Source organism: Vipera berus, assembly GCF_964194415.1.
Source record: "Vipera berus genome assembly, chromosome: 7".
NCBI classification, from domain to species: Eukaryota; Metazoa; Chordata; class Lepidosauria; order Squamata; family Viperidae; genus Vipera; species Vipera berus.
Window position 1 is genome coordinate 40,252,671 of NC_138209.1, and position 20,288 is coordinate 40,272,958.

The 20,288-nt window shown below is 34.2% G+C and overlaps 1 protein-coding gene across 1 annotated transcript in view; it reads left to right on the forward strand.

The window, feature by feature from the left end:
- The window catches only part of PRDM5 (PR/SET domain 5), a gene marked incomplete at its 3' end in the record, with an annotated part of 70,362 nt that overhangs the window by 2,375 nt on the left and 47,699 nt on the right, over window positions 1-20,288 (forward strand). Inside the window, exons 2-6 of the mRNA XM_081332241.1 lie at window positions 769-852; window positions 8,969-9,091; window positions 11,472-11,667; window positions 12,504-12,678; window positions 14,212-14,333. Coding sequence (XP_081188367.1) covers window positions 769-852; window positions 8,969-9,091; window positions 11,472-11,667; window positions 12,504-12,678; window positions 14,212-14,333 — 700 coding nt within the window. The remainder of the gene's footprint in view (window positions 1-768; window positions 853-8,968; window positions 9,092-11,471; window positions 11,668-12,503; window positions 12,679-14,211; window positions 14,334-20,288) is intronic.

The window sequence follows — 20,288 nt, forward strand, 5'->3', positions numbered from 1 at the left end:
GAGTCAACCTTGAGCCTGGTGGGACTCGAACCTGCACTAATTGCAGGCAGCTGGTGTTACTGAAGGAGGCATTAGCCCACTGCTCCACCAAGGCTCTAATTTGACACCCCTGCTTTAGTTTCTTCCTTTTCCATTGCTTTCCTTATTTTATTGTCCCACCAATTCTTGCTTTCAGGCAAATGATATTTTTTGCAGCTCTTCCAACGCACCATTGTAGCTACTTTGTCATGACATTTGTTTGTAGTCAGTTTGTGCAATGTTTCTGTACAATGCTGGTTTGTTGCACAGTTAAACTAGATGTTTAGACTAGATCCAGAATTTCTCTCCACCACTTATTAAGTCCTTCCCAAGAACTTGGGATTGTTTGATTTTTATCCTCTCTTTATGACAAATAGCTCAAGGTGGCGTACATACTTAATACTCCTTCCTCCTCCTATTTTTGCCACTACAACAACTCTGTGAGGTGAATTGGGCTGAGAGAGAGTGACTGGCCCAAAGTCACCCAGGCAGCTTTCATATCTAAGGTATGACTAGGTCTCCCAATCTTCTGGTTTCTAGTCTGGTACTTTAACCATTATATTAAAGTGACTTTATGAATTATATGAATTCACCCTTACTTTTATAGCTGTTAATTGAGCAGCAGAAGATGGACATACAAATATTTTTGTTCTTTTTGCTTGTATTGTAAATTTTAACATATAGTTTGATTTCAGCAATTAACAGTACCTTTTCATAAGCAAAAGATGCCAATTTTGTTACTGTTGCTAGGGTGAAAAGTTTGGACCATTTGCAGGAGAAAAGCGAATGCCACAGGAACTGGATGAAAACACAGACTGCAGGCTAATGTGGGAGGTAAAAATTCTAGCACTTTGTCTAAGAAATTTTCTTAAGCATTATTTATTAAAAACTAGAGCAGCAGTTGGGGCAATTATGAGGCATGGGATTTCTGCTGCTTTATTTTTTTCCTAATATTGTGTTGATTGAGTACATATTACACCAGTAAGGACAGATGGTTATACATAAACTTGACTTATTTTAATGCAAGCTATAATTTAACAAACAATATTTATGCTATAATTAAACCATGCCTTAGCATGACTTATTTATCCATCTAATGTTTATAGTGCTAAAACAAATTTTACGATGTAGAAGAAGGACGTAGAGTTGTGGTAGATGTTTAGTTCTCAAATGTCTATGCTGAAGAGATAGCTGAGCAACTATAAAGATACTACTGTAGTCACTAACAACTTGTAAATATAATACAATTTATGTGCTTGTCTAGTATTCATTCATTCATTGAAAGAGATGAACATCCATAAAAATATAGTGCTATGATAATTAAGCATAAGGAGGTGCTTATGCAAGTAGTTATTTTAAGATTAAGGCTGTGATTTGCTGAAGTGCTTGAGAAATTCTCAAAGTCATAGCAAATAAATTCCATCCACATATTCCAGTGTTAATCATAGTGTTAAACCTTCATCAATACTTTTAACCATAATTTTACGTAAAAAATTGAAAAGAAGTAGAATTAAATGTCATCAAGATATAATTGACACATCTTCCCAATTTCCTATACAAATGCAGTCGTCAGTTCCATAAAGGATAAGGCATGGCTTGGCATACTACCACATACCAATCACTGGAAAGAACAAATGCCCACACCATTGTATTCTTGAACTAGTAGAAATAGATTCAGAGAAAACGTAGCCCTGTTGAGGACTAAGAAAGGAATACAACAATCCTATTAAAAAATTTGCATTAAGTTGTAAAGGAGAGATGGGATTATAGAAAGATAGAACAATTTACCAAACAACCTTGTGTATTAAACATAAAGGAATAAAGGGGGAGTGGCTTTTGGGGGGGAGGGTTGTTGCCAAATTATTTGTTGTCTGTAATAAATAGACTTGAACCATCTAGCAATAGCTAAAAAAATGCTTGCATTAACATAATATTGACAGTTACCTAGCATTCATACATTAAATATATTTCAACATATTTTAAGTCACATATTTTAGCTACTGACTACTTTCTTTCTTACTATATGCTATCATATATCATGAATCAGTATGAACATTTCTTGAATGTTGAAAACAGGTTACCAAAATTTATAATATCTAAGTAGCTGACAAGTAACAATTTGGCATCTTTGTCATTGGCTGTAATTTATTTATTAAAAAAAGAATAATTGAAAAATTTCATATACTGTCCAGGGGTACGATGGCACAGCACTTAAAGCTGTCAGCCTGGGTTCAATACCTAAGCATTGTGCGATGGGATGAGCTGCCGTTCCTTACCCCAGCTCCTGCCTACCTAGCAGTTTGAAAGCATGCAAGATAAATAGGTACCACTGGTGGGAAGGTAAGAACTTTCTGTGCGCCTTGGCATATAGTCCTGCTGGCCACATGACCACAGAAATGTCTTGGACGATGCTGGCTCTGCCAGTCAAGAAACAGAGATGAGCACCGTCCCTAGAGGCAGACGGGGTGAAACCTTTGCTTTTATATTCTTCCTTCCATATAATGAATAGTATGGAACTGTTGTAATTCTGAAATTCTAGATACTTTCTGTTTTAATTTGCATAGATTGCTTTAGAGGATACACGAAATGCATCTTGAAAACTTCAGCTCTCATTTTTGAACAACTTGAAATACCCTGGTGTTTTATTAGTAACATTTCAAAAGCTGGAAAAGAATAATGCAGTCTTCCAGCACTTAGAGGACGTGGTGTGTTCCAGCATCATTAGATCCTTGTAACGTGTTCTTGAAATAAAATCAAGCACATAAGCTGATAAGAATTGCTAATTACGGTAATCATTTTGATTAATACTCTCATAAGTATAGTGCTCCTCATATTTCACTGCTCTTTGTTATTTAAATACTTTTATTTTGCTAAAAACCATGGGGGTCTTGAGAACTAGAAGCTTAATATTTTTTACATGCTATAAATTGGTTACGGTCTGATGATGTGTAGTGCATTTATTATTCAACAAAACCATGAAGTCGGATTTTATAAGACTTTGGGTGCAATATCTTAACTTTTCTTTTCCCTGACCTAGTTTTGGGATCATGCAGAGATTTCTGCATGCCGGATTTTTGAATGCTTGAATCTTAAGCAGCTTATATTTAAATATGATGATCTGAATAGAAAAGTTGTAAGATATTATAAGTCATGTTGTGAGTTCCAAGTTTATTGCTAGGAGTATGTAAAGTAGAAAGCAGCTGTCCAGTTTATACAGATAATCTCTCCAGAAATTATGAAGACAAATTCTGTTTGCCAAGTTGGCATTTGTTTCTACAATATTTATTATTAATTTAGCCACATTGAAAACATGTTTCTATATTTGGCTAGATATATGCAAATAAATAAATAAAAGTATAGGTTATTGAAATCTTACCTTGCTAGGTAAGCATTTAGGTAAGTAAACTTAAACTTAATTTTTCCAAAATAGATTTGAATAGCATGTCTGATACTAGGGATATGTTGATCTACAGTACAGATGCTCTAAAGACTGATCATCACACTAGTTCTGTCACTGTGCGATGAAGAAATAGTATTATCATTATATAGACATAACAGTTTTTAATGATTTTATCATATTCACTTGAAAAGAAAGATAACTTTCACACGGAAGTACGGAGAACTTGTTTGTTTAAGAAATTTATATGGCTCTCCATCTCTATTGCTGAGCACATTGGTTTGTGCTTAAATTGTAAGCCGCCCTGAGTCTTCGGAGAAGGGCGGAATATAAATGGGATTAAAAAAAAATCTCACTCATGGTGAGTGGCTTACAAAGTAAGATCCCAAATACAAAATCCACTATGTTCCTACCTCCTTGGTGACAACATTCAGACAAACTGCTTGATGGGTTCTGAATCAGGCTGGGATTCGCAGGTCTGTTGGTGAAGCCATGTTTTCAGTCCTTGTCTTCTTTCATTTGAAAATTAATTTCTACCAGTGTCCCATCAGAACACTGCAAACTTATTTATTTTTATCCCACCTTTACTATTTTTACAAATAACTCAACGCAGTGAACATATCCAAAATACCTTCCTCTTCCTATTTACCCCACAACAACTACTCTGTGAAGTGAATTGGGTTGAGAGAGAGTGTCTGGCTCAAAGTCACCCAACTGGTTTTCATGGCTAAGATGAGATTTGAACTCATGGTCTCATGCTTTCTAGCCTGGTGCCTGATTTTCAGTTTCTGAAAAGGTTATTACATCATGATGATTTGCCAATATTTGCCGTATTTCTTAAAGTTGCTACTTGATTGTAAGCACTTAAGGTTTGATTTATGTCATATCAATTAGGAATTGGATAGCCAACTATTATTATCATTTTTAATAGCTTTTGTGGAAACCAGCTTTAGTATAAGAACACTTTGTCAGCTTATGATGCATGAATTGGGCCTTAATAACACTAATAGAATGGGATGCCCCCGTGGTATTTTTCACAAAATTATGAGCTCCATATTTTTAAAAACTTAAGTTGAACCTTTGGAGAAAGTATTCTGAGGTTTTCATATTTGCCATGGCATTTTATATTTGTAAAATAACTATATAAATATAGTACCATTTTTTTTGCAAGTGCCAGCCTAACAATTATTGCCTCTTTTAAAAAGTAGGGGGATCTTTGTCTTTTCTTGTTATTTTTTCTTTGACAAAGAGGTTATGGTTGTAATCTTTGAAAAGCCATAATGGAAAATATTCTTGTAATATCAGTAAAGGTATTCATCAGCATAGTAATGGATAATTTGTGCAACTCCGTGGGTTAGTCTTCTGGCAATAGATTTTACTTTAATAACAGTCTTTTAATATTTTTATGTTTATGTTATTCTGTGTCAAGAACTTTTATATGTAGGTAACTATGGTTAAAACAAAAATCTTGTTCAAATTCAACATCCTAAATTTTCAGGCTCTTTTAAATGTTGGTATTCAAATGTATGAATTTCTTCTACGCATGTTGTTTTGTAATAGACATATTTAATCATGTTTACTATTTCTGAATTATAAGACTTCTGTTTCTTTATCATTCCAATTAATGTCTTTAGCAGATTCATATGACCTAATTTGCATTTTCTGATTGAATATCAGTGGGACTCAAAGCATCCAATAATAGTCAGAAGTACAACAGTGAGATTCAGCTCATAGAAAGAAGCATTAATTTGGGGTTTTGACCATTACACATGGAAACTGTTCACTGGCAAATTTCTTTGACATGAATGTGTGAACTTTCAAGACAATTTTTTTGTTCTAGCAGAAGATTCAGGTTAGCTTCCTATTACTTTATACAACTATATACAACTAGAATAGGATGTTTTATGCTGAATTTAAACATGCCTATTTAGGATTCTTTGGAGTGACAACTAGTTTTAGGTGCAGCTGTTCTTAGGTGCTATGTTCATACTCCCCACCACCACCACCTTTCAGATATCAGATCTGAAGTTCAATACTGTATAAGAATTGTGTTTTTATGGAAAAATTTACTCCCAGATAGATTAATCCAAGATAAGACTCTCAGTATTTAATGTTGATTATTTGTTTCGGAAATAATAATAACAGTAATCACAGTAAGTAACTTGCATTCCTCTTATAGTGTTAAGTTTGGTCATGGTTCATGGAAAAGCTCTTTCATAAATATATGGAACCTGGAGTGAATTTTATTACTAGGATGTCAGCAAAATAAAGACCTTTTAATGGTTTATCTTCTTGTGGGTTCCTGATCCTTAAATCATTTCTTCTGTCTAAAGTTTGTTTAAGTGAATACAATTTTCTATCCCATTGGTTTCAAGAGCTACACAAAACTAATGTTGAGCAGTACAAGGCTCCGTATGTTATGCTTCAAAATTAAATTGTAGTCTAGTCACGGAATATTTTTTCCTTGCTGTTTATATCGTTTCTTGCAGTTCTTATTTAATAAGAATCCAACAAATGGTTTTCAAAATTGAAAGCAATGTGTTTACTGAGTGCAGGAGAGGAAGCCATCTGTTTAGCTTCATTGTTGTGCTAACATTTTTCCTGACTGGCTGCAAAGTATTTGACTTCAGTTCATATTCCTGTGTCAAGTAGTACAGCAAAATACATTCCACTGTGTAATATCTTTAGTCAAATTAAAATGTGATTTCATTTTACATTCACAAGAAGGAGGAGAATCATCAAGCAAGTTACCTGAACCATGTTGGGAAACATGCTCTTAAAGATCTTTACAGTTCTTTTCTACCACTGCAGTTCATACAGAATAACAGAGATGGAAGGAACCTTGTAGCTCATCTAATCCAACCCCCTCCTCAAGCAGGAGACCATATGTTATTTTGACCCTTGTTATTTTGAAACAAATAATTTCAAAGATCATGTTTATATTGTTTGATAAATGTAACTTCTTCAGAAGAATTTTAAACCTGGCCATTAATGTCTTTATGTATGCCAGTGGGCTTTAAAAATTTAATAGTTGACATACTGAAGGCAGTCTTGAGGGAAACAATCCAAATATTTGAAATTAGAAACTGCAACAAATCAAGTAGAAGAGCTTTTTTTTAAAAAAATATAGCCTGATTGCAAAGCAGAGATTGAAATTACATGTGGAACAAAGTAGCAGAAGTCTAACTTAATACTTTTAAAGTTATTTTTGTATTATATTATCATTACTTCCTATTAACACAGCTGAACCTGAGTTTCAACACTTAGTATATTGAAAGTGACTTTGATTTTATAGCAACAGCAAGATTTTTCTTTTGTTTTCATCCAAAAAACTCTGAATAACAAACATGTGGAAAAAGTATGCTAATGAGAATATTATGCAAACAAGAGTAATATTACATTTGGCTGCTAACGTTTGAGAAGTGAAAAGACTATATATAGGAGAACTTATAAGTCAAAGAATTAATCAGATTGATTTGCATTTAAAAAATGATGGTCATGGAATTGATAAATAACAGTAATAACATAAAATGCGTATGAGTCCTGGTTTTATGGGATTGTAAACAAAAATGGTAATGATTTTGTATAGTTTTTGCTTCATAGTATATCTTCATAAATAGAATAGTAATGAGCTATCAAGAAAACTAAAAAAGATACCCTAATTTCTTCTACATTCATGGTGTTTTAAGCAACTGGATTGTGGTCATAATGTTTTCCAAAACAAGGTTCCAATATCAATAATTTCCTTACTTGTCTGCTTAGCATAATGTTCAGTTCTGTATACTCAAGCAGTCCCTTTAGGCTTTCAGATCTTTCATGTTGAAAACACAGGATAACCTAGGCTATTGTGGAAATGTCAGTCTTTTTGAAATGTGATAGTTTTAATTTCATCCATATTCATGTCGGAATTAACACTGGCTTTACTTGTCTGTCCAAAGTCAAATGTATCTAAAATAAAGTTCTATATTGTTCCAGTGAGTTGCATTTCTGTAGTTACCTCTTTAGTGAACAAATTCTTCTTTATAAAAAGATTAGTAAGTTTAACTCTTGCTAAACTTCAAGAGTTGGCTCTTTTTCTTCCCCCACCCTTAAAAAAGGATTATTTTAGGCTATTTAGTTTGGACATTATTGAAATAACATTATCACATCTATAGTGTTTACTATTCCACAATCCCAACATTATGACCATTTTCGCTGATAGTATTAAAGTTGAAAACATTTGAAGTGTACTAAATTCCAAGTTGGGTAGGGCAACTGGATCTGGAGTACAAAAATCTGCATGACTACTAGAATGGCAGGAAGGAGTTAGCATATGCTGTACCACTTTGCTGCCATTTAGAATTCACCTGGATTTTTTGAGCACCTATCTAATAACCTAAAGATGGAAATCAGAAAGTTAATGTATTTACGTATCACCTGAGAATTAAATATCTACCCACGATGACAATTATTGATAATTTGGGTCCCACCAGACTTTTAAGAGTTTCAGTTAAAAATATTAATAAAATAGAACTTAAGAGTGATTAAGCAAATCATGGCTTAGCAGGTTATGTCTATTCAGCCAATGCTTTCCTCAATGTTCCCCTCTTACATTACACAACTATTTCTTGAATGTTACACTGTTCGCGTAACCCTTTGCACATGAGTTTATAGGATGTATTTAATCCTACAGATGCAAAATACTAACATTTTCCTAACGTTTGCTCACTCCCATTTGTAAGAATGCAATACATTTGAAAATGTATCTTTAATGGATTAAATTCTCCTTTTTCCTGAGTAATTTGAATATCATGCTAAGGAGGAATGATATTTTGGAATTTAAGTTCATTTGCAATATATTTCATTGCCATATCATACCTGATTCTTAACCTTTCCAAGAAAATGTAAGGTAGAAGAGCCAAATGAAACTATATAAAATCTAATATATTAATAAACCATGCCATTTAATATTATTAAAACATATTTTTTCCTCTTTAGAGGCCCTTAAAAGAGGCTCAATGTTTTACTTTGCAATATAAAATCATAAAAGGTATACATTTTCAAGCAGCAGCTGGAAAAATTAGGTAGCCACATGCTGTGAAGAACAATAAGATGTTGGTTTTGAAAGGCAAATGAAGGGGAATATGAGGAGCTGTAAGTGCTAATAGGAGCCCAGATGTGTTTACCTTTTCTCAACTTATATTTGAAGTTGGGCAAATTGCCACTCCTGCAAATTTTACTCATTTTCATAGGAACAGAGCAGCCCGCTGTCATTCTCTGTAGTAAATCTAGCTCTGACAGTCTTTAATCGCTACTTTGGATTTTGGGCCAGCCTGTTGTGTACATTCAGCTTTGTGGTTTGTTAAACATTGTTTATGGTTTAGTGTGAACTCAATTATTTTGACTTATTTAATAAATCATTTTTTCATATGATACATGAATCCAGCCAAAGATTTACTTCTATTAGAGAATAATAAAATAATAAAATGAGAACTTGAGGATCTTTAGCGTTATGTTTATATCTTTTAAGTTTTTCAAAGCTTTAGCTTTGCTCAAATTTTATTGCCTTTTTAGGTTCGTGGAAATAAAGGTGAAGTGCTTTATGTTCTGGATGCTAGCAATCCAAGACATTCTAACTGGTTGCGTTTTGTACATGAAGCACCATCTCAAGAACAAAAGAATCTGGCAGCTATCCAGGTAAATTTATCCAACTCTTATTATATTTCCAGTTCAGTCTTCCATGTCTACTCATTATATGGTATAGCTTATTATCTAATAAGTGACTGTAGGATGGCGGCCATAAACTTAGCAAACTGGTAAGCAACTAATGGTATCTGTATACCATTAGCTCACATCATTCCTGGTGATTCCTGAATGCTACTTGAGAATAACAGTTCTTAGAATTGAATATTTTTAGGGACCACAGATTTTGAGAATTGCAGTCTAGTAACATCCTTCTGTTATAGGTTTCTTTCCCAGCAACATAATTCTATGTTGCTGGGACAGAAACCTATAACAGAAGGATGTTACTAGACTCCTGTTTTATATAAGCAAATAGGGATTAATTAAGTACAGAAATATTATACAGTATGTCCTCTAAGGTTCCTGAACAAAGACTCCTTACAGGAAAAAAATCTGAAGCCATGATAGGACAATATTTTTATTTTTGAGTAAGTACATGTCACAAATATTCAACATGCAGGATATCATATGCTAAACAGATTTTAATTTGTGCTCCTCTTACTTCCAGAACCAATATAGGAGACATTCCTTGCATTTCTCACTGTGATTTCCTTTTGGTGTCTTTTTGTTATTGTAAATGCTATTCCGTTATTCCAGGTATAAATAGAGCCACTGGAACAGAGATATAAGACCTCAAATAAATAATTTGGAAAATTATTTTACAAACAAGGCTCAATAATACTGTATTAGGAGTGAGGGAGATTTTATTCTAAAATGTTTTTGTAATGCTTAAAGTATGTTGGACCAGGAGCAAATTTAAATTTGAGAATGTTGTGAGTTCATGAAGATGGCTGTCCTGGCTGCAATTTACATATTTACAAAATGATAATTATACAGAGTGTCCACTCACAAAACAATAATTTATCAAACAATTCCTCCAACTTACCTTACTTTTTTCTGGCAGTTGAGTAAATTTGAAACAATATTTTTGCTGTACTTTTCTAAGAATAACTAACAACTTTCTTTATAATTTTAGTTAAAGATAAGAATCCTTGTACCATCTCTGGGAAATATAAGACAAGTTTCAGAAGATGTTCTTAATATCAGATCTTAAATTAACAAATTAACAAAAAACCCAATAGATGGTATGAGGTATTCAAAAGAGGTGTTTTGCAATTCAGAGAAGTGTAAAAAAGCATCCCATTTTGGAATCGTTAAATGCAGTTCAACAATTTGAAAGGGTTAAGTGACTATGTAGGCTTTTTCTTCTGGCTATTTTCATGTGTGTTCTTTGAGAGACTGCAAAGCACTCCTTTTAAATCTACTAAATCTACTGTGCTACCCCCTGGAAAGAAAATAACAGATGGTAGCTGTGACTTAAAGGGCCTTTACCCACTTTTGTTTGGGGGCCGGTTGTGCCCATTCCTGAGCCAAGAGGTTCTTCTCATTATCATTCATGCCCTTGGACATCTTGTTTGGACTACTGCAACGTGCTCTACATGGGGTTGCCCTTGAAGAGCATTTGGAAGCTTCAGCTGATACTGAGTGCTGCTGCACGTGTTGTAAATGATGGTGACTGTTTGGTACATGTAACATCATTGCTTCATGGTTGCCAGTGTGTTTCCGGGTGCAATTCAAACTTCTGTTTTTAATAAATCCAGTCAGCAGAATAGGCATAATCCAGGTCCCATCAGCTGGCAGGGAGAAAGAGATGAGCATTGTCTGCCATAGCCCTGCCCTCTGGAACATCCTCCCTACTAAGATTAGAATGGCCTTGACTCATTTGCCTTTCAAAAGGTCTTGAAGATCTGGTTACGTGCCTAAGCCTCTGGACCTAAGTGTTCAAAGTGATAGAATGATGAATTCAGTAGGTCAGGATGTTCTCAGATTCTGAGAACCACCCATTTCCAGAAATTAACTTCCAGGGAAAATTATCATTCAGACAATCATTTGCCTGAAATGGTATAGGGTTTCCTACTTGAGCAGTGGGTTGGACTAGCAGATCTCCAAGGTCCCTTCCAATTATGTTATTCGGTTATTCATTCTGTCATACAGTTTGCTCCCCCAAAATCAAAGTTTTCTAGTGTGTTTACCCGTAAACAAATTGCATTTATCATTGGATGTTTATTGAATTGCTATTACGATTTTTTAGCATTCAGCCACCTTTAGTTTTGTCTTGCTTATTTTGTTTTGCTTAATGTAATATGATTGTTTTCTAAAGTTATATTACTATGTTGGTTTATATTTAATTCTGCAAAATAATTATAAGACAAAGGCAAAAATAAAAGTTGTAATAATTTCAATGTTTTAATTGTTTCTTGGTGATTCAAAAAACTTGTTTGTTTTAGAAATAGAGTTAATAATGAATTTCTAAAATAATTTTTTTCTCTAACAGGAAGGAGAAAACATTTTCTATCTAGCTGTTGAGGATATTGAAACAGATACCGAACTTTTGATTGGTTACCTTGATAGTGATATGGAAGAAGTGGAGGAAGACGATGAAGAGGAAGCCATTATTAACCAGGAAGAAGAGGATAGCAACAACAACAATAACGGCACTCATAAGGATTTGCAACAAACTAATGAAAAAGGTATGGATGAATAATTAAAAAAAATCCATTTCTATTTAAAAATATATCTTGATAAGAAGAAGAATGCATGGGTACTGAATGAATGCGAACTGAATGCAAAAATGAGTGACCAGTACAAAAGATGTATGTTGAACCGGTTGGGCTACAGGCAAAATGAGCAAGATCGAAATCAGAAAGCAAAATTTCAGGGAAGAGTGAATGGGTCAAAAGAAAAGGGAAGAGCAAGAGAATTGTGTTAGAATGGAGTTGATGCAATCTAAAAAAAGATAGAGTTCAAAAGTTTAAAGAACAAACCTTAACATATGAATCTATATATGAATATGGTGGGATCAAGAATGATTTGTAAAGTCAGAAATATGTAAAAAGGTATAGTGTATAGGGCTGATACAAACTCTGCTTACTCCATTTTTGTTCTTTTTTTCTTAATGTGACTTTTGATAAATATTTCTTTATTGCGCTTTGCATAGCACATAATGGATATGAATGTACATGTTTCTGTACAAAAAAGGTTATTATAAATATTATCTTCCTCCATCCAAAAATGATACTTCTAGAACCTTAAGCTATTTGCATACGAAATATTGTCATCCAGTTGTAATTCTTAATAAACATAATGGAAAATTATGAAAGATATAGGAAGCAATCATATTAAGTTGAATTTAATGACATTTAGCTTTGTCTTGTTTTCACATTAGTTTTGCAGTCTTGCCTCTGACACTGGGTTGATCTCTGCATGATAAAAGATGGCCAGCTTTCTCTTAGAACAGAACCTTTTCCAATGTTTTCACAAAGAAATATTTTCTTTCTGGAATTTCTGTCTTTTCTCTACCATGTAGATTCTTCTACCTGTAAAGAGGACCATGCTTGTCCAAGCTGTGAATCCAGTTTTGCAAGCCAGGAAATATTAGCTGAACACCTTCAGACACTGCATCAAAAACCCAGTGAAGAAAAAGAATTCAAATGCAGGAACTGTGGAAAGAAATTCCCAGTAAAGCAAGCTTTACAGAGGCAGTAAGTCTGTGGCATTTGAAACCATAAAGTCAATAAGACCATGCAGAAGTATTTTTTTTGCCAGTGAATGGTTTGCAAACTAGAGCAAATTTAGTTTTTTTACTTTACTAGGTGTTTCGTGCACATGTATAAACATGTAATGTGAATGGGACAAAAACTATGGATACACAGAACATTAGGAAGGCATGTAACAAGCTTAATCACCATCGCTTCATTGTAAGCTTATGGCTCCTGTATCAAAGCCAATGTAATATTATCCATTATTGTGGATGATGTGATGTTAAATGTGCACAGCCATAAACAGAGTAAGCAAGATATTTTCATAAGTGAAATGCACCTGTGTAAGCATAAAAAATTGATAGTGACATTGGGCTGTCAATTTGATCTCCAAGCTTGGTGATTTGGTTGCAGATGTTTCATCTCCATTCAGGGGGACATCTTCAGTGTGCTTTGAATTGATAGTGATTATTGCAAGCATTCAAGTTATTTTAAAAGTTGGGCTTGGGAATATATTATTATTATTATTATTATTATTATTATTATTATTATTATTATTATTATTATTATTATTATTATTATTATTATTTTAAAAATAAATAATCTAACATAAGTGTTGTGCATTAATTCCAGGAAATTATGCAAGTCGTACAGCAGGATCCCTTACTTTTTGGGGAAAATATCCTTTTGTTTACAGTCTGAGGTGTAAATACAAGTTTTTGTATATCATATGAGCTAAAGTATTTATAGTTCTAGCATTTTATTTTTAACAGTTTTTACTCAAACTACTTTCTTTTAATTGAACTACTTTTTAAAAAATTATTAATAAATTATTTTAAACTTGGTATCTGGATTTGCTGTTAATTATGAAAAACCAGTTGTATTTTGCATAAGTAAACAAATCAAGACCATTCCCATTTTCGAATATATGACAGGTGGTCCTCAAGTTAGGATGGTAATGAGGCCTTTCCACCACGGTTGTAAATTGTGATGGTTATAAATCAGGTCACCCATGTCAGTGACTCAGTTTTGTATATATATAAATACTGTAAGCATTTTTGTATAAGTAAAATGCATAATAGATATGTGTTTCTTTATATAGGAGCAAAATCAGGCAGATTGCAAAAACATTTGAAGATTGACATGTTTGACTTGAGATTTCTTTTCTCTTTCCTAACAGTGTCCTTCAGTGCACAGAAAATGTGAATCCAGGAAATCATTCAAGAAGTTTTCAGTGTTCTGTTTGCAACATATCCTTCAGCTCAGAATTGAGGTTCCCTGTCTTAATTACTGGACTACTCTCATCTTGCTGCTGACTCCTCTTTGCATGTTTGCTTGCTTTAAGATTTTGTAGTTGCCTTGTGAACAATTATGTGAGATGGAAAATGCTTTTGTCCCAACGTGCACTAAGTTATGCATGAAGTGGACTACAGGTCTGCTGCCCAGCATGTGCATTCAAATACCTGTCAAGGTTCCATTTCAAGGAGTAGATTTTTTGATGCCTTATTTTTCTCTTCTTCAATCACCTGACATCAGTTCTGAACAACACAAAGAAGCCTGCCGAGGTGATGCTAGGTTCGTATGCAAGGCTGACAGCTGTGGGAAGAGGTTCAAGAGTAAGGATGCCTTGAAAAAGCACAAGGAAAATGTTCACACTGGTAAATAACATATTGGAATTGTCATTATTTCATCAGTTTTAGAATGTATTAATATATAGTTAAGGAAAGATTGTGGATTTTTTTTTTACAATTGTGGGAGCTGCAATTCAAGGTTCAAATTCCGAGGAAGAGAATTCTGCATGCTAGTTTTTGTAAGAAGGCATGAGAGTCCATTATCATCATCAACATCAACTTCAAGGGTGCACTTGTGATGATTGAGCAGTTGCTAATACTGAAGCAGCATCGCAGACTCACCAGCATTTATATCAAGGCCTGTTCATCCTTCTACATGTGGCCAAATGAACAGTATGGTCTAGAAAATGAAAAATGGAGGGCAATTTCCCAAGATCTGTTTCTGGGCAAGGATAAACCTGTGACAAGGTTTCTGCTCAGAATAATAGGTGTATAGTTGCTCACCTTTCCCACTTTAATATGGGTCTGTTTATGATTACTATGTGTTGTTTTTACATCCCAAAGATATACAGCTACTTGATTACTGAATATTCAAATCAGATGATTTTAGTGTTTCTGTTCACATTTTGAAATTGTTTTTAAAGAACCTGGCAAAAACATATACAGTGCCTTTATCAATTAGTCATGTGCAAGTTTCAGATGGGGATATTTTTTCCCCAATTCATATGTTTCATTTGTGAGCGTAATGTCACAGTGCAAAACCTACTTCTTTTCTAAACATATTGCAATATTGTATGCATACCTCAAAGGAGGAAAGCTTGCAACATGAAACTGCATTCATTAGGTTGATTAAAGTAGCAAAAACATACAGATGGAGAGTTCTTATAATGCTTTAGAAAAGATTGGGTGTCAGCCTCCTGCTGAATAAATGGAAATTGTAAGGAGTGTAAGATAGCTTGACTTCAGGGGAAAAGCTCATGGAATGAATAGACAGGGAGAGTTAGCAGAAGTTTGCCTGTGATAGGCAGATTTGTGTTTTTGCTACAAACAATGCAGAAAATATGTAAATGTGTAGCAGTGCTTGAACAAACTTCAAGGGTAGGAGCAAGTGGCAAAATTTCAGTTCATGAGAAAGGATAAATGTCCATCAACCTAAACAAAGGGTTCTGCAACAAAACGGACAGTGAAATCATTTATCCACACACAAGAAGACACAGAAATACCGGAGCAAGCCCAATGAATAAAGTAATAGCTAGAAGGTGATTATATGGGTGAAATAGGCTTTGTGTACTTGGGAGAAGGAAAAGACAGCATGATTGAAGGATGCAGAAAATTAAAGGATGCAGAAGACAGATAAATCATGATAGTTTGTAGTTTTCTACTATGAGGAATTGAATTAAAAACTGCATGCGAAATGTGCTATCTGTGAAAGCAAGGATCAAGAACATGAAAGAAGAATGTCCGTAATTTATCAAGTCCAATGACAAATGTCCTTTCCTGTGTATAGCACCATGGGGGCTAAGATGGTAGCGTTATCTGTTCCTACAATCAAAAGAAGAGGATCAGAATGGAATTAATATTGGAAGTTGGTAACTAATTACACAAATGGTGTTGATATTTTGAGATATTTGGTTTCAGGGACCATAATTTTGTCAACAAATACAACCAAAATAACTAGATTCTTGGAACCTTTTTAAGCAGTTTTTTTGAAAGGGAAAAGAAGTCATTTTGGGTACAGCAATCTTGACAATTACGTTTATTTATATTTTATATATCTGTTAATTTTGTTAAAATGGAGATTTCCCAATCCTGTTAACTGCCTGTTGGTGCAGTGGAGAGTTGCCCCCCCCCCATTTTCTAGAGGAAAAAAATATGCAAATGTTGTGATCTTACAATATTTTTCAAACCTCTATTTATTTCGGACTCTGGAAAATTGAGAAATTTGTTAGATCAGAGGTATCTAAATGATAGTCTGCAAAATATGTCAGTCCTACTAAATAGAACAGACCAAGGAATCAATTCTACAAGAAGGATAACATTGTTTTTATGGAGATTGGCTGTGATACCAGAATCTTGCAAGTCTTCCAGGCAAAAAATGATAAAACTGAAGATGACTCCACCTTTAGACAACGGCAGAATGAAGAACTGGCTACTCATAATTCCTCTCTGAAAAAGGAGAGGACATAAGATTGCCTACAAGTTTTCCATACAATTGCAATTTGCAAGGAGGCCACAAGACAGACTGATGAGTTTAAAGCAGTGGGAGATGAGAGAATAGCCATCTGACTCAAACCATAGTTGGCAGCTTCAAAAGGACATTGGGTTCACATACTTCTTTTTGCTTGTTGTATTTTAAGAAAATGTGACAAGTTACTAAAATTGTGTACATTGTGAAGAAGGGGGAAGTGTTTCTATTTACTATATTTTTCTGTACCTATTTTTTTTCTTTTTTTTTAGTTTGTATTTTTATCACTGTCATTTTTAATAAAATTGCCATTAAAAAAGAACCTTGCAAGCCTGATTTTGCTGTACTTTCTCTTCCTTCTTATACGTTAATGAATTAGGGAGATGTTTGAACTGCTTTCCAATGATATGTCATTGTTCTAGACTTAAAAATGTTTTAGCCCCTTTTACCTATGTAATGGTTCATACATATTTCCATCAACATCATCTTCCTTGATGATCTGACATGTTATACAAGGACTAGTAAAATGCCCAAAAATATTTGTAAAATTATTTTGCCAACGCATGGTAAGGTTGATTAGGATTTTAATTTGAGCTCTGTTGAATTTGTAAATTCAAAGACTTGAATCCTGTAGAAAGAGTAAGCTTTTGAAACAACCCAAATAAAAAGTTAGAAAGAATATTAAATATTAAATACTGTAGTATGCATACTACATTATAGGAAAGAAACGAGATGAACCTGAGGTCAGATAAGATTTCGTAGGATTATCAAGACATTGTGGGATGATTCCCATTGCTGGAAGATAGCAACTGAGGATTATCATTTGCTCAAATGGAACAGAAGTAACTATAAATGTATGAAAAAGTTGCAATGTATACTAAGAGTATCGATTCTTGCTCAGAAACCCATATGAATAAACTTGATGGCAATATATAATATTTGGATTAAATAACAGAAGAATAAATATGATGAGTACTGTTCTTGCTTTTTAATATTATCCCCCTTACTAGGAGTTGTGAATGATATTTTCCAAAAGCAAACTGCATATATTGTAAAGAGGCATAAAGCAGTAGTGACGGATACTTTAATTACCCCATCATGTTTACGTGACAGACTGCCAAGCTTCATCCTTCTAAGATCTGGCTTGTCTTTCCAAAAGCTTTATTCTTGTGAGATTAGAAGAGTGAATGACAATAATAGATAACTGATTAAATCCTTAGTTGAGTAACCAGGGGTAATAGGAATATCAGGGTATCAAATTGTGTAATGCTGGAGTTACTCATTTTAAGGGAGACTAAAACTAAGCATAGTCAAACATCACAGACTTCAGAAAATTGGATATAAAAAACTTGGCCCTGGTGTTATTTATTAAACATGTACCCCGTCTCAAGCAGCTCACAGGTAGACAATGTAACACAGTTAAAAGCTCATAAAATATCTTCCTAAAACCCTAACATAAAATAACAACAATAGAAATGGTGCAATCATTAAATCAAGAGAATGCCCTCTGAAATAGTTTAGTTTTTAGTAATTTTCTAAAAACCAACAGAGGGGCTGAGTCTTCTCTTCAAAGGGTTGACTCGACACAAGATAGCATTTTTGCGTTTCAGAAAGGCATAAATATCCAGCAGCTGTTCTCCACAATATCTAACTGATTGGGCCAATTCTGTGATGTACTCCACTCGTTAATAATGTCACCTGTTGTTTTCAGTCTGGTAATATATAAATGTAGTAAAATAAATTCAACAAATGACATAAGAAGCTAATGGGAAAAGAAGCTTAAGTTTGATGGAAGTTTGTAGAGAAATAGATACTAAAATCACAAATTGCAACAATTTTAGTAAGGACAAAAATACAGAGTCCCACAAGAGAAGTCTCTATGCTTATTTAGAAAGCATAGTAAGATCTGAAAACAAAAGGGAACATATATAGAAAATGAAAAGAAGATCACGTCAAAAAAGAGTATGTCCATGTAGTCTAGAACTGAAAGACTCATGTCCAGAAAGTGAAAGTTTAGAATTTGTTCAGGAAAGCAAAGATTGTGGTGAAAAAAAGTTGCAGTTAAGTTCATAAAAAGCTGAATAATGCTGATACTCAGCTCCTACTTTATTCAGTCTTCTATAACACAAAAAAAATCTGTTCCATCAGCAAATGTTGAGAGGTACAATGAAGAAACAAGATCACAATTTCAGACTGACAGAAACATGGTCCAAATCAGGGGTCAGCAACCTTAAACACTCAAAGAGCCACTTGGACCTGTTTCCCAGAGAAAAAAAAACACTGGGAGCCGCAAAATGCACGCGCATGCAAGGGGGGGGGACTTGATTGAAGAGTTAATTAAAAAGAAATAGAGGCTGCTGTGCATGAGTTCTCTCTCTTCCTCTCCCTCTTTCTCCCTCTCTCCCTCCCCCTCTCTCCCCCTCTCTCCGATCTGCTCACCTGGCAAGCTGGCTTCACGCTGTTCTCGGACAAGCTGACACACATTCTTATTGGGCTGGCTCTCCTGCCCTGTTTTCTGCTGCTTCCTGCTTCCTGTGGAGATGCAACAAAGGCAGGAGCCCCGCCCAATAAGCTTGTCAGCTTCTCGGAGAACAGTGTGAGTTACACAGACACAGAGTGAGAGAGAGAGAGAGAAGGGAAGCGCAAGTGCCTCTCTCTGTCTCTGCAAACTGGGAGCCACAGGAGAAGGCTGAAAGAGCCGCAAGCAGCTCCAGAGCCGCGGGTTGCCGACCCGTGGTCCAAATGAACCTAAATATTCAGTACTATACACGTTATCTCAAAGGGTACTGAACCTGTTGATATAGCACAGGGTTTCTCAGCCTTAGCAATTTTAACTGGATGGAGTTCAGTTCCCAGAATTCCTTAGGCAGCAGAGTGGAAATCCGCATATAAAGGTGACGAGGTTGGCACACAATACTGTGGTTGGGAAACACTGGGCTGGTCAGTCCCTTATCTCTTATGTTTGAGAAATCTTCTAGAACTAGAGGATTTGATAAATGCCAAATAGCTAGAAGAGAGAAAATATTCTTCCCATATATCTCCAAAAATGGGTAAAGGGAAGATTGAACAATGTACAAACTGATTGTCTGATATTGATACATAGGAATATTCTAGTGTGAATTAAAAAAAGATCGATCTGTAAATTCACTTTAAATCTGAAAATTCATTGCAGTTGATAATAGCACTGTACTATACTAATACTATATTAATACTTATACTAATACTATACTATACTGTACTAAACCTAATCTAAACTAAATTAAACAACTTGGAGCACTAACGCTCAGATTGTTTACTGATAGTTCATTAAATTGGAGTGAGACAAGTTACGTGCAAAAGTTATGTATTTTCATTAACATTTGAATGAAGAGGTAGGAGAGCTTGTCAAGTGTGCAAATGATACAGATCTGCAGAACATAGAAGTAAAATTCAAAATTATTTTGATAAGAGAAACAATTAAAAATAACAATATGAAATTTAAGTACAAAGATAAGTACAAAACCACTTGAAAAATAAAAATAAAATACACAAGTATAAGATGACGATACTTACTTACAAACTGATTATGAGCCAGCAGTGTGATGTTGTTAAAAGAGGGTAAATACAACTTTAGACTGAATTAAAATTATGCATTAAAGGCATTATTATTATATTTATATACAGTTTTTTTTTAAAAAACTTTTTTGTCTATAGTAGTTCCATCTGTTCTACTTTGGTCAGACCCTATCTCAAATTATAAAGATTTTAAGAATAGTTCAACAAAATTATCTGAGATCCAAAAAAGGATAATAAAGACAATTGAAAGATTAGAATGTATAAAAAGAGCTTAAAGAATTGGATATACTAAGCCTTGAGAA